We start from the raw sequence: 14,939 nt of genomic DNA, 5'->3' as shown, positions 1-14,939 counted from the left end.
TGATAAAATGTTTTAATAAAAAGGAGGAATCTGTTCCCCTCCGGCAGTGATTCTGATGGGTTGGGAGAAGTCTAAGGAATGCAGAGTTTATTCGCTGCTACTTATGTAACTGATCTCAAGTATACGGCGAACGTGACTTCACAAAGTACAACATGTTCCTGGAACAACATCCTTGTTGATCCTGGAACAACATTTTAATCACCAATCAGAACTGACTGTTTTAGGCTTGCAACCAGGGTTAGGTGCTTCTACACCCTTGTTAATCAGCTATCATTTCCCACTGACTCTAGGAATAAATTATGGGTAGGGTTAGGTTTCCAAAACAAAAAAGAAAATCTCAATTTGGATTGTTCATCTTAGGACACTTGAGCGGTGAATGTACAGTCACCAACACAAATCTAAACACCAACATTTGTTTTTAAAGCTCAACCCCAATTAAACAAAGATGTACCTTCTAATTAAGGTCTTCAGGATCAACAGAAACTTACACCTGGCCTATATTCATTCATGTCAGGGGTCTCCAAACTTGGACCTGGAAGGCCAGGGTCCTGCGGATTTTAGCTCCTAGCTGAACCAGCTAATCAAGGTTTTGTTAGGCGTACTACAAACTTCCAGGCGGGTGTGTTGAAGCAAGTTGGAGCTTAACTCTGCAGAACACCGGCCCTCCAGGATAGAGATTAGGATTCCTGATTTATGTCCTTCATTGAAAATCATTTATTTTTATATGTCTTTGACATATCCATAATGATTACCTTTGAAGTGCTCACACATTCCCAGTGGTAGTTGAGCAGGGGCTGGTTCTCCGGGTCCAGGTTTGGGTCGTAGGATTGCTCTGCACTCAAATGCAAATCTTGAGTTTTTGACCAGACACGGTATGTGCCACCCTCAATAATGGGCACCAGCTTTTTGGACATGACTGAAAGTTGAATACAGGCTGCCTTTCGTAGTGGCACCCCCTCATAGGACAAAGAAAAAACTAGAGTGTAGTTCCCAGCAGAAATCGACATCTTGGGCACTGAAAGTTGGAGCCTCCGGACGTTTACTTCTGGAGGGAGACGGACCTTAGATGGTGGTGGACCTTTCTTCTCATCATCCTGACAGCGAGGAGTGCTGAGGATCTCCCAGAGGTACTCTACTCCATAGAGGCCACAGCCTTTTAAATTCACGTTGGCCTCTACCAAGGTTGGCTGGTAACGCCAAATGGCGAGTCGTGGAGCTTGAATAATCTGAACTTCTGGTTCGTCGCACTTTAGGACAGAGATGTTAACATCAACCTGTGCTGTAACCAAGCTCACCAGGTTACTGACACTGACTCGCACCACATAGTGACCAGGAAGGATGTAGATATGGCTCAGAGAAGGGGTAGTTGTTACAGCTGCAGAAGTGCCATCCCCAAAGTCCCAGTTATATGTCGCTGGAGTGGAAATAGGAGTGATTCCCACATGGAAGCTGACCGTCTTGTTTACGAAGGTGTCACTTGGCTGAGCATCCAAGGTGGCTGACCTGATACTGTTCTGAACTCGTATGACCTTGGTCACATTTAATCCATTCAGGGAATTGAATGCTCTAAGGAATATGGTCAGATTGCCTGGCTGTTCTGGCGCATATGTCACCGTCTTGCCAACATGAGAAATCTTGAGACCATGATGGAGGTCAAAGGTCCACAGAATGGTCAGTGGCTCACGTGTTGGCGTGGATGCAACATATGTCCTAGATACACCAACAGGTATAGCGGCATCACAGCAGTCCTTTATAGTCAACTTGGTCACAGGCTCCATGACTTCAATGTGCAGAGTCCTACGTTCAGAGCTCACCTGGTTGTGGGCAGTAAGGTTGACATAGTACTTGGCCACACTAGTGAACTGGTGGATGTAGGTTTGATTGGTCAGAACAACAGTTGCATCACCACTGATGCTCAGGATGAAATTAACAGAAGTTCCAGATGAAACCGACATGGTGAACTCAACGTTTTCCCCAACCGCAGCAATTTGTTTGCTGGCCTTGAGCTCCAGACCCTGGATACGGTCTTGAACAGTAAAGTCACGTGAGCATGTTTCTCTATTGATGGCATTAGTGGCATTCAAAGCAACAGTGAAAATTCCCGGTTTGGGGAAGATGTAGGAGGTGGTGTTCAGGTTCGATTTTGTGTTGTCAGGCAATAACCACATCCACGAAATGTCCGAACCCGTTTGTGTTTCTCCACGCAGCGAAACATTGTCCCCTGAGGCTACAAAGTTCTCTGTAACATTTGTGGCAATGAAAGTCAATCCCGAGATCGGTTCTTGAATGCTGATCCACTTTGAGATTATTTCCGAGCTGACTTTGTTGGAAACCTCCACTTTAACCAGTTTCAAACCTGCACTTCTGAAGCTGTGCATGACAGAGGACATGTCAGACGTTAACATTTCACCATCTGCCCACCATTTGTAACGGAGGGCCGTCCCAAAAGTTGCAGATACTCTCATATTTGTCATAGCATTTACTGCAGCAGGGTTTGGTGAAATCTCAATGACCAGCTCCCTCACAGGATCCACAAACTCAATCGTTTTGTTCACAGCCAGCTGGCCAAGCAAGTTGGTTGCCTTGAGGAGCACATCACAAGGACCGGGGGTGGAAAAATTTAGGTCTATTGTCTTGCCTGTGAGGTTGTTGTGATTGGTCTCATGTTTACTCAGAAGGTTCCAGCTGAATGTCATGTTGGTGCCCTCTTTTAATAAGGCTTGTAAGTGAAGGACACGGTTGGTTTCAAAACAGCATCCTTCAATAAGCTCATCAGCCACTATCTGCAAGCCCTCCAACTCACGCTGCACAAAGATGGAAATGCTTGACTGAACCATACCAATGTCATTCTCGGCGGTAACAATGACATTGAAGGTCCCAACAGAGCGAAAAGTGTAGAACATGGTATGAAGGCCTTGGATCGAGGTGCACCGGTCACAGAGAATCCAAGAGTACCTCACATCATCTCCTTGGTCGAGGTGTGCCTCAAAGTGGACAGAAGTGTTCAAAGGGACATTGACAAGGCTTGCATTTACCGACAGTCCTGTGATTGGTGCCAAGACCACAACGGAAATCTGACTTTTGGTCTCACTAACTTCATTTTTGCCTGTAACAGTGATGTTAAACCTGCCCGAGGAATTGTAAACGTGTGATACGTTTGTTCCATTAAGTTGAATCCCATCTCCAAAATCCCAGACGTAGACAGCATTCACAGAGTGTGAAGATGCCTTGAAAGCATAGTCTTGGTGTAAAGAAAGATTGTTCTTTTTATCTCCATTATGGCTGATCAGTAAAAAACCAACAGATTGTTGCACCACAACTGAAACAGAGTCGTTGATACAGGAGATGTTGTTGAGCACAGTAACTGTGACCAGATATTCCCCAGGACTCTTGAATGTAAAGGCCATCTCCTTACCACCTCGAACAGGACCTCTCGTGTCAAGTACCCCAAAATCCCATAGGTAGGTGTAGTTAAATTCTGGGAAGGCAGCTACTGTAAATCTGCTCTCCTCACCGAACTTGATGTGTGTTCTCAGAGGAAACAATGACACTGTTGAGAGTTCAGGTTGGACGCAGATCCTTGTGTAAAAATTAGCCTTGTTAGCTTCACTTGACATAAGTAGCGAGAGATGGTACTCTCCACTCTTAGTGTACGAGTGTGTTTTCAGTGGTGTTCCATACTGAGTTTCATTGGGGCTTCCGTCTCCAAAGCTCCACACATACTGATGTCCCGAAGCGTTCCCTGACACAAATGCTTGGAAGCGTACCTCTTTGTTTTCTTGAATGCACCCGGAAGGTTCTAGCGATAACACTTGTAACACAAACACCTCAACGGGTATTGTTACCCACAGAGAGCTCACAGCATTCTTTGCGGTGACATTTACCGTGTAGTTTCCATCTTTCCTGTACGTATATTCAACTTGGGGAACCACACCCATGTGCACTGTTCCATCACCCATGTCAAAGCTCCAGGTTACATTGTTGCCTGCTTCCAGACTTGCTGTGACAACGGTAGGTGTGTTGCGTTCGGTAGGATCAGAAGACAGCACCTCCAAGCCCTTAACATCCTCGTAGACGATAACTTCCATGCAGGTGTCTGTCGAACTAATGGTGTTGTTCACATTCACGCAGATATTGTAGACCCCACTGTGAGTGTAAGCATGAAGAACCCTACGTTCACGCCCTTGCTGTACACTCGAATTGTCACCAAAGCTCCAGGTGTAGATGATGCCATAGGGAGACGGTAGGGGGTGGGCCTCAAAGTCAGCTGTTTTTTGGGCACGTAGCAGAGGTGGGTCGATCTCGATTCGCACACTTGTCAGAATGCTGAAGACATATACGTCGACCTTGCTTGTCTTGTACTCATAGCGGCTGGAAGCATTGAACAATAGGGTGTACTCCCCTGTGAGTAAAAAAAAATCAATATAGGTAAAAAAATCAATACAAATAAAAATAAGGATAAAATCAATATGACTAAGTAATATAAGAAAAGTTTAGTTTTTTACCTGGCTGTGCATAACTGTATGACACATCGTCACGAATCACCACCTGGTTACTAGAGGGGTTATCGTAAGGTGGCTTAAACTGATGCGTATGGTTTCCTCCATCTCCAAACAACCAACTGTGACACACACAAACACATACCGCATGCCTGATTACATGCATTATTTTACAACTGCTTTCAGTTTCTCACAGTACAGACAGTGCTTTTAAATGAGTCATGAACTGAAAAAAAAAATCACATTTCCCTTTTAACAGGTCAATGTATTATAAAAACTTCCTGTAAGTTTCAGAACTCAGAACTTTCTTATTGGTTCAAAAACAGCTTTTATTGAAAATAACATTTTCGAAATTGTCAAATTATGACGTCATAGTGCAATGAAAGATCAGCCTCTTCAGAAGAAACAGAAGAACTGCCTATAAAAGCAGACCGTTTTGCAGAGATGGTTAAAACAGGACAGAAAACAGCCTATTGGTTTTAAACTGGGTCTGAAGTCTTGCTTGGGTTTATAGGAAGACCTCAGAGGACATTATAAGATAATGAAAAATACTGCATCTTGATTTTAATTGCACAAGCCATTGGGAATGTTAAACTGTGACCTTACAAAAAAAAAATCTGGTAATCTTAAAGGTAACATGAATAGCAAACTATTTTACTCATGTAATGTGACAAAATAAAAAAGAAAGGACTTTCTTTTGTAATTAGCGATTTGATTGGACACTAGTTGGGGAGATAAAAAAAAATACTTCATTTTTACATTACAGTTTTTTTTTTCTTTTTGAATAATGCACACAGTAAGTCCAGGAACATGTATTAAGTTAACTTTGGCTTTAAAGGCAAGCTTAGTGCAGTGCAAAAGAGGCGACTGAAAGACAAGTTTTGATTCTCTCTTGGTGCCTCAGGAATTTGTAAAAGCAAGGTGGCAGGTCTGTTTTGAAGATATTTTTAGCTGGAGGAAATAAAAGCTCCCTGTTGCAAATCTCGCTATCTGACTCATCGCTGCGGGAGGGAGAGGTGGAGCTGCTGTTGAATCATGGCCTCGGCTTCCAGCGATACACCTTCATCTCTCGTGGAGGTGGAACCCAAAGGAGAATCAGGTATCACGATTGACTGAACAAGCAGCGGGCTGAACTCCAGAGATACTGAGCAGACCAGATAAAAGCGCGGTCCTACAGTACTTGTCTGACAGACTTTTTTGACAATAAATAGAGAAATCCATGAAAATAAAAAAATAAAGCAGACATGCAGTGGAGCGCAGCAGGATTCTGGGGAAGGGAATGGAAACTTTGTGAATCTTTCTATGCTCCGCGTTGAAGGGAAAATTCTTGTCAGCATTCTGCGCTAACCACAGACTGTAAATCTAGAGAAAAGTGCCATTAAAGTGTGTGTGAGGAGCGGGCTGAGAGTGTGTGTGAGGAGCGGGCTGAGAGTGTGTGTGAGGAGCGGGCTGAGAGTGTGTGTGAGGAGCGGGCTGAGAGTGTGTGTGGGGAGCGGGCTGAGAGAGTGTGTGTGGGGAGCGGGCTGAGAGCGTGTGTGAGGAGCGGGCTGAGAGTGTGTGTGAGGAGCGGGCTGAGAGTGTGTGTGAGGAGCGGGCTGAGAGTGTGTGTGAGGAGCGGGCTGAGAGTGTGTGTGAGGAGCGGGCTGAGAGTGTGTGTGAGGAGCGGGCTGAGAGTGTGTGTGAGGAGCGGGCTGAGAGTGTGTGTGAGGAGCGGACTGAGAGTGTGTGAGGAGCGGACCGAGAGTGTGTGTGAGGAGCGGGCCGAGAGAGTGTGTGAGGAGCGGGCCGAGAGTGTGTGTGAGGAGCGGGCTGAGAGTGTGTGTGTGAGGAGCGGGCTGAGAGAGTGTGTGTGAGGAGCGGGCTGAGAGAGTGTGTGTGAGGAGCGGGCTGAGAGTGTGTGTGAGGAGCGGGCTGAGAGTGTGTGTGAGGAGCGGGGTGAGAGTGTGTGTGAGGAGCGGGCTGAGAGTGTGTGTGTGAGGAGCGGGCTGAGAGAGTGTGTGTGAGGAGCGGGCTGAGAGTGTGTGTGTGAGGAGCGGGCTGAGAGAGTGTGTGTGAGGAGCGGGCTGAGAGAGTGTGTGTGAGGAGCGGGCCGAGAGTGTGTGTGTGAGGAGCGGGCCGAGAGTGTGTGTGGGGAGCGGGCCGAGAGTGTGTGTGGGGAGCGGGCCGAGAGTGTGTGTGAGGAGCGGGCCGAGAGTGTGTGTGAGGAGCGGGCCGAGAGTGTGTGTGAGGAGCGGGCCGAGAGTGTGTGTGAGGAGCGGGCCGAGAGTGTGTGTGAGGAGCGGGCTGAGAGTGTGTGTGAGGAGCGGGCTGAGAGTGTGTGTGAGGAGCGGGCTGAGAGTGTGTGTGTGAGGAGCGGACCGAGAGCGTGTGTGTGAGGAGCGGGCTGAGAGTGTGTGTGAGGAGCGGGCTGAGAGTGTGTGTGAGGAGCGGGCTGAGAGTGTGTGTGAGGAGCGGGCTGAGAGTGTGTGTGAGGAGCGGGCTGAGAGTGTGTGTGAGGAGCGGGCTGAGAGTGTGTGTGAGGAGCGGGCTGAGAGTGTGTGTGAGGAGCGGGCCGAGAGTGTGTGTGAGGAGCGGGCCGAGAGTGTGTGTGAGGAGCGGGCTGAGAGTGTGTGTGAGGAGCGGGCTGAGAGTGTGTGTGAGGAGCGGGCTGAGAGTGTGTGTGTGAGGAGCGGGCCGAGAGTGTGTGTGAGGAGCGGGCTGAGAGTGTGTGTGAGGAGCGGGCTGAGAGTGTGTGTTAGGAGCGGGCTGAGAGTGTGTGTGAGGAGCGGGCCGAGAGTGTGTGTGAGGAGCGGGCCGAGAGTGTGTGTGAGGAGCGGGCTGAGAGTGTGTGTGAGGAGCGGGCTGAGAGTGTGTGTGAGGAGCGGGCTGAGAGTGTGTGTGAGGAGCGGACCGAGAGCGTGTGTGTGAGGAGCGGGCTGAGAGTGTGTGTGAGGAGCGGGCTGAGAGTGTGTGTGAGGAGCGGGCTGAGAGTGTGTGTGAGGAGCGGGCTGAGAGTGTGTGTGAGGAGCGGGCTGAGAGTGTGTGTGAGGAGCGGGCTGAGAGTGTGTGTGAGGAGCGGGCTGAGAGTGTGTGTGAGGAGCGGGCCGAGAGTGTGTGTGAGGAGCGGGGCTGAGAGTGTGTGTGAGGAGCGGGCTGAGAGTGTGTGTGAGGAGCGGGCTGAGAGTGTGTGTGAGGAGCGGGCTGAGAGTGTGTGTGTGAGGAGCGGGCTGAGAGAGTGTGTGTGAGGAGCGGGCTGAGAGAGTGTGTGTGAGGAGCGGGCTGAGAGTGTGTGTGTGAGGAGCGGGCTGAGAGTGTGTTAGGAGCGGGCTGAGAGTGTGTGTGAGGAGCGGGCTGAGAGTGTGTGTGAGGAGCGGGCTGAGAGTGTGTTAGGAGCGGGCTGAGAGTGTGTGTGAGGAGCGGGCTGAGAGTGTGTGTTAGGAGCGGGCTGAGAGTGTGTGTGAGGAGCGGGCCGAGAGTGTGTGTGAGGAGCGGGCCGAGAGTGTGTGTGAGGAGCGGGCTGAGAGTGTGTGTGAGGAGCGGGCTGAGAGTGTGTGTGAGGAGCGGGCCGAGAGAGTGTGTGAGGAGCGGGCCGAGAGCGTGTGTGAGGAGCGGGCCGAGAGTGTGTGTGAGGAGCGGGCCGAGAGTGTGTGTGAGGAGCGGGCTGAGAGTGTGTTAGGAGCGGGCTGAGAGTGTGTGTGAGGAGCGGGCTGAGAGTGTGTGTGTGAGGAGCGGGCTGAGAGTGTGTTAGGAGCGGGCTGAGAGTGTGTGTGAGGAGCGGGCTGAGAGTGTGTGTGAGGAGCGGGCTGAGAGCGTGTGTGAGGAGCGGGGTGAGAGTGTGTGTGTGAGGAGCGGGCTGAGAGTGTGTGTGAGGCGGTGGAAGCCGTAGAGAATAGGTTTGTGTGCAGACTGTGTACATTAAACAGTCATGAGACAAGAATGTAGAAAGCCATCTAACTCTCCAAGTAGAGACTAATTTAAAGAGAGCATTCATTCACAACTCATTTTACATCCATAATGTGGTATAGAAGAAAAAAAAACATGAAAGAGCTTGATTTTACCCTTCAGAAACTGATTAGATTGTAATTGGGTGTTTCATCTCAATGCATCCCAACTTCTTTATGAAATCTATCATTATTTGCTACTATTACCGTATTTTTGATGACAATAACAGTCATGATAAAATTACTTCATTAACTCCTTTTTAAAGAGACTGCATTTCATTGTGTATAAAATTAGGAATAAATGCATATGACATATGTGTCAGCTGCAAATGGATATTTTATTTAGATTATATTACATTTAACCATCATCTAGCTCACTTAATAAAAGCAAAAAAAAAAGAAATTAACAAAATATTTAATATTAATATTTTTTTACTTTCTATTCATCAATCCTGAAAAAATGCATCATTGTAAACTAATTAAATTGTAAAATATATTAAAATAGAAAACATTTATTTTAAATTGTAAAATATCCTGTTTTCATTATATTTTTGATCAGATAAATACAGCTTTGTTGAGCAAAAACATCCAAAACATTTACAAAAACTTACAGACCCCAAACTTTTGAACACTGTGTACATTTTTTTATTTATTATGACAAAAAAGTATAGAATTTAATAATCATCCATAACATGAAAATAATTATTAGATTTTAGTAATTGTGCAACCCTAATTTAAACCCAAATGTACTCTTTTTTCCTTTATATCGACCTCTGAATCATGAAACTGGTGAAAGCTTTTAATGAATTTGATGGCTCTTTTATTTGAACAGTCAGAGATTTTTCTGTGAAAGAACGTACCAGAAGGTGACGTTCACCGCCATGTCTATCTTCACCGACGCATAGAGGTTCAGGGGCAAACCCTGCTGCACGATTTTGGGGACTCCGTGCACGGTCGGCTCAGTCATCGGGTTCATGCGGTCCACCGTGACGTTGAAGTGCTCCGTCAGCACGCTCACCTGGTTCATAGCCGTTACCTAGAGGAAGAGAGATGGGTCAGTTGGCAAGCTGATGGATTCAGTGTTTCCTTTCCATAAACTGGGCTGAGCTCAACTGAAACCAGTCACCGTGAGTTTGTACACTGCTGCGTTCTGGTAGATGATATTTAACATGCTGTTATAGTATGTGAAGTATGGTTTATCATCCACTGTCCATTTAAATGACGGGTCTGTTCCTCCCTCCACAGAAGCCATGTAACTCTGTAATACAAGAGGGAGAAGGAGTAGTGAGCAAATAATAAGAGTTTCAACGATCAGGGATATAACTACCAGCACGAAACCGTCAGCTTTCTATCTCACAGACATCCCTAATGGACAAAAACATCAAATATCAGCAATAAATACTCTATCCTTGGACAGTAGATGTTTAGAAATCAGTTTAAACTAACAAACCACATGATTTAAGCAGTTTCTAAAATATTATAATAAACACACTATCTTTGGAAAGCAGATGTTTATACTGTAAAGTAAAGCTATGCTTAAAAAATGGTTTAAACCAGCCTTAGGTGGTGAGGCTTGTCGGCTTTGTTGGTTTGAGAGAGGTTTTAGACATCTGTCAGGCTGGGAAACCAGTTTAAAGCAGCAAAAATACAGCAAACCATCTGGTTTAAGCAGTTTTTGAAATATTAGCAATAAATACATAATCCTTGGACAGTAAATGTTTAGAAGGAAGGTAAAGTCATGCTGAGAAAATGGTTTAAACCAGCCTTAGGAGACTATTTTAATCGGTTTTGATGGTTTTAGATACTTGTCAGACTGGATAGTAATTTTATACCAGAACAAAAAACAGCAAGCTAATCACCTGGTTTAAGTGGGTTTTAAAATATTAGCAATACACTGTCCTTGGACAACAGATGTTTTGAACACAAAACTACAGAAAAACAAATGACTTAAACCTGACTAATTTGATTTACTGGTCTGTTCTGATGGTTGTAGACAGGCTTTGGGGACATTTTAAACCTGACAAACTGTTTAAACCAGCAAAAAGACCACCTGATTTAAGTGCTTTTTAAAACAGCAGGGGAAAAGGCTTAAACTAGCCTGAGGTGCTTAACTGGGCTATTCTTTTAAGGTTTAAGACATGTTTTGAGCAGTTGTCAGGCTGGGATACCATGTTAAACCAACAAACGGCATGGTACTATTAACAATAAATACACTATCCTTCAACAGTAGATGTTTAGAAGGTAAATCCAACCTGAAAAATGGTTCAATCCAGCATAAGGAATTTAGGCTGGTCAACTTTGATGGTTTGAAATTAGTTTTTGGTACTTGTCGGGTTGGGAAATCAATTTAAACCAGCATAAAAAGTCTAAATTAAATACAATATTCTTGGATGGTAGATATTTAGAAGGTAAAGTCTTGGTGGAAAATGGTTTTAACCATCCTAAGGTGGTATCGATCTCTGTTTAGATGGTTTTAGACAGGTTTTGGACACTTGTCAGGCTGAGAAACCAGTTAAAACCAGCAAACCACCTTGTTAAATGAGATGTGACTCACCACTATGGACTCCATGAGGACTCTGTGAGCAGGATGGGGTTTGATGACGAGACCCTGGAGAGGTTCTTGCACCCTCGCCTGAATTTGTAGCGATGCATTGGTAACATTGTTCTGGACATGTAGCAACACATTGGTCTGTCCCGGTGTGGGCCCGAGCTGGAGGTCAAACCATGCGAACATGGTGTCGTTGTACGGGTCGGGCTGCCTGCATTCGGCCACTTTCGTCATAAGGTTCTCGGGACACGACTCATGAACGGGAACGGTCTCATTGCTGCCCTGCCACCAAATCTGAGCGTCATGCTGCGAGCGGACTGTGACGAGAATCCACGTCTGATTGGGCAGGAAGTACACCGTCCCGTTGCGACTGGTGGGATAGAGCACGGTTGGGCCCAGAGGTGGAACGACGTGGATGGGACAGGATGCGGTGACAGGAAAATCCTCATCGCTGGACGTCACTTCCAAACTGTGGTCACCATGCTGAGGGAGGCCAGAGCGGAGGAAGGGACCCTGCAGTGTGGTGCTGTTCTGGCCCACGTACAGCACCCTCACCTGGCACACCACGCCCTCCTCCCAGCTCCCCTCCGCATCCACCTGCAGCGTCTCATTGGCCTCCCACCAATAGGAGCGGTTCTGGATGAGCACGCTCTGTTTCCATTGGGACAAGGGGTCGGAGGAGCACTGGAGGAGTCCTGACGGCCCGGCGTCGTGCTGCAGGGCGATGAAGTCACCAGGGGAAACCAACAAGTCCTCTATGTCACCCTGCACCTGAGTGAGAGGGAATGCATAACAAATAATTTAATGTGTGCACGCGAAACAGTTAAGCAACAAGTTCTAGCATCAAGCTGCTTTTTTGTTGCTGTTGTTATGTTTTATTGTGCCAGCTAGCTGAGACAATTAGAAATGCACAATATATCAGTTATCAGATGTGATAATGTGGCAAATGTGCGTGCTAATTTGCCCTGTTTTTACATTTAATGAGTCATCTAATGCTCACTAAAAACACTAATAACACTTAATTTTGTAATAATTAGCATGCATCCATTTTTTATATTGCACATTATACGTTTGTGATTTCCTAAAATAACTTGTAGCATGATTCAACTTAATTAACCTTAAGTGTTTTATTTAACAAATAATAAATAACAGATTTTAACATTGATAATAATCAGAAATGTATAATATTCAATATTTGTTCATATATACAATGTGTTCGAATTGGTTTTGTGACATCAATATATATCCCATTCTGAGGTAATACACCAGCTTCATTTATATATTTTTCTGTTAATCATCTTCCATTTCAAAACACTGCTTGTGATAACATTCTGTCGTTTATAAAATGCAGAGTTCGGAGAGCAAAACCTGACTAAATGTCAACACAGTGGTGAACGCGAGGGGGACAGTGATTACCCTGAATAATGTCCTGACCTCTGGAATTACACTGTGCCCTGAAACAGACCTCAAATACCACAGAGAAACACACAAACAGCCCCAAAAGAAAGCTGTGAAGAGAAGCATGTCTCTTCATCAGACACGCTGAGGGTCATTATCAGCAGAGAGAGAGAGGAAATAATGAACTGTGATCTCAACATCACTCGAGGACATTCTGAGCCGCCCCGCATTTACTCTTCAAACCCTCGGTTTGGGCAGAACACACTGAAGGAGGGTGAAGTAGACGACCCGCAGGCCCACACACACACACACACACACACACACTCAACCTCTCATTAAACGCTCAATACTCTCACATTTCATCCTGAAGCTCGAGCATGCTGGACCTGTGGTCTATTCCAGATTTACAGACGAGAACTATGATGAAATCCGTCGAGGCATTCATATTATTCATAATAAATAAATAAATAAATAAATTATATTTTGCATAAATAAAATAAAACCAATTTTTGGAAGAATCATTTGCATTGTGAGGTTATATTTGAAAATGAATCACATTTTCATTTCCACGATTCTGTTCATAAAAGCTTTTCGGCATAAATTACTCAAAGCAAATTTAGTTCCATTTAAATTATTATAAATATTTTCACATTAATGTAATGTGTTATGTCCTTGAGAATTCTTGCGAGTACAAAATATGAATTCCTTCATTCTTTAGTAAAGCTACAAAACATATTCTCAACTGTTTTCATTAATTTCTTCATTCTTAAGTAGAAGTGAAGATCTCAGAAGGAGTCCAGTCTGGTTTTGATCAGGTGTTGGTCTTCATTCGGTCAGACTCACCAGGATGCTGGATGCCGGTCCGGCCGGGAGGGTGATCAGCACCTCCCCGACGAGTCTGTAATCAGGATACTGTGTGCCCGCAGGCAGAGGACTGACCCCAGAACAGTTCACACAAGCCCCGGGATGACAGGGGCTGGCCAGGGGCAGACAGCGCTCCGTGAACGGACAGTACTGGCGTCCCGCCGGACACGATGGGACCGCTGATGGGACAGAGGTGTCACCGATCCACTCATCCAGGCCCTGACAGACAGTGATGGGGGCGCACAGGTCCCCACAACCTGAAGAAGAGTCCGGACAAATCCATTTATCATTACAAATCATGCAGATATAATACACAGAACAATATTAGTTTGATTAGAATGACTGTGAGGTGTTGGCTGTTTTACAATTTACATAGATAGATAGACTGCAAGTATACGGTATATTCAGTTTTCTAACCCAATTTTAAGGTCCAGTAATATCTAGTTGATCTGTTGATATAGCTGTTGATTTGTTGACATATTTATCTAAAATATGTCGTTTCTCTTTTTTGTAACTTCAAAAAAGTATGCATCAATTTTTTTTGTCTCATGCACAGTACCATGGACACTTTATTACATCTCTACATTTCTAAAATGTTTGATATTTTATTCAGCATATTGCATTGATTATTTTATAACTATTTAAATAATTTTATTGAGATGGATATTAAATAATATAAATCATTAACGGAATATTTACAATTGCAAATTCTTTTCACAGATTGCTTTTCTTTACAGATAATTTCTTCTGAACGCTGTACATGCCCCTTCATTAATTTTAGATACAAAAATCTATTACACGATTGGGTTTTGACTTCATCAGCTGACACACTTTAATCTGTAAACATTAAAATATAGTTCATGTATCTTATACTTCATCATTAAATTATTAAAAGTGTAAAACACAGAAGAGGTCACTGCTCACTTGACTATTTTCTCTCAGATCCAGAGTTTGTCAATGTGTGTCTGGAGGTTGTTTATGAGTTCCCTCGGTTCACAAACACAATCGACAGGAAGAAATGACCTCGACTGGCAGCAGAAAACCAAATCTGATCCACCGAGAACACTCTCCACATCTGATTTCATTTCAAAGTAAAATGATGATCTGCTCTTGTGTGCTAATCGCCTGCAGAGCTGCTTACGCACGTGTTTGTTTGTTTGTTTGTTTGTTTGTTTATCTCGGAGCGCAGTCTGTTCTTGCACGGCAAACAGCCAAGTCAACTAACAATCCTGTTACTATGATAATGAGCATCTGGAGATTACAACAACAATTAAAACACGGCACATTAATACTCAGGACTTCTTTAAAGCAGGGGTGTCCAGTCCAGATTAACACACATGAAGCAGCCAGTCAAGCTCTTACCAGGATTACTACAAACTTCCAGACATAGCTGGAGCTACACTCTGCAGGACTGAGTCTGAAGACCCCGGCCTTAAACCAAAGTCATACGATAGCTGTGTTCTTTAAGAAGTCAGGAATATTTAAACACAATGCATCCCTTAATGCAAAGTTATGCTGTAAACAATGACACTACGACAATCTGTTACTGGACAGAGTAACCTTGGATTGTCCGAATAAGAAAGAAGCTGATATCAGATAAAGTGTGCAGTCTAAAGTCTAAAAGATTGAAATTAAACAAAGTATTAGTAACATTATATATAGACACACTGCAACTAAATAAATACATCTTTTCCCCTACAGCTTGCTCTT

General features: G+C 44.8%; 1 protein-coding gene across 1 annotated transcript in view; it reads right to left on the bottom strand.

The window, feature by feature from the left end:
• LOC113057377 (polycystin-1) overlaps positions 1-14,939 on the bottom strand; it is a 69,426-nt gene that overhangs the window by 27,043 nt on the left and 27,444 nt on the right. The window contains exons 12-17 of the mRNA XM_026224790.1: positions 13,209-13,486; positions 10,974-11,738; positions 9,546-9,677; positions 9,280-9,455; positions 4,506-4,621; positions 753-4,402 (exon numbers count right to left, since the gene is read on the bottom strand). Of these exons, the coding sequence (XP_026080575.1) occupies positions 753-4,402; positions 4,506-4,621; positions 9,280-9,455; positions 9,546-9,677; positions 10,974-11,738; positions 13,209-13,486 (5,117 nt within the window). The remainder of the gene's footprint in view (positions 1-752; positions 4,403-4,505; positions 4,622-9,279; positions 9,456-9,545; positions 9,678-10,973; positions 11,739-13,208; positions 13,487-14,939) is intronic.

Source organism: Carassius auratus, chromosome 1 (genome assembly GCF_003368295.1).
Source record: "Carassius auratus strain Wakin chromosome 1, ASM336829v1, whole genome shotgun sequence".
Taxonomy (NCBI): Eukaryota; Metazoa; Chordata; class Actinopteri; order Cypriniformes; family Cyprinidae; genus Carassius; species Carassius auratus.
Note: the sequence above shows the minus strand (reverse complement) of the source record. Positions and strands in the feature narration are given on the sequence as shown.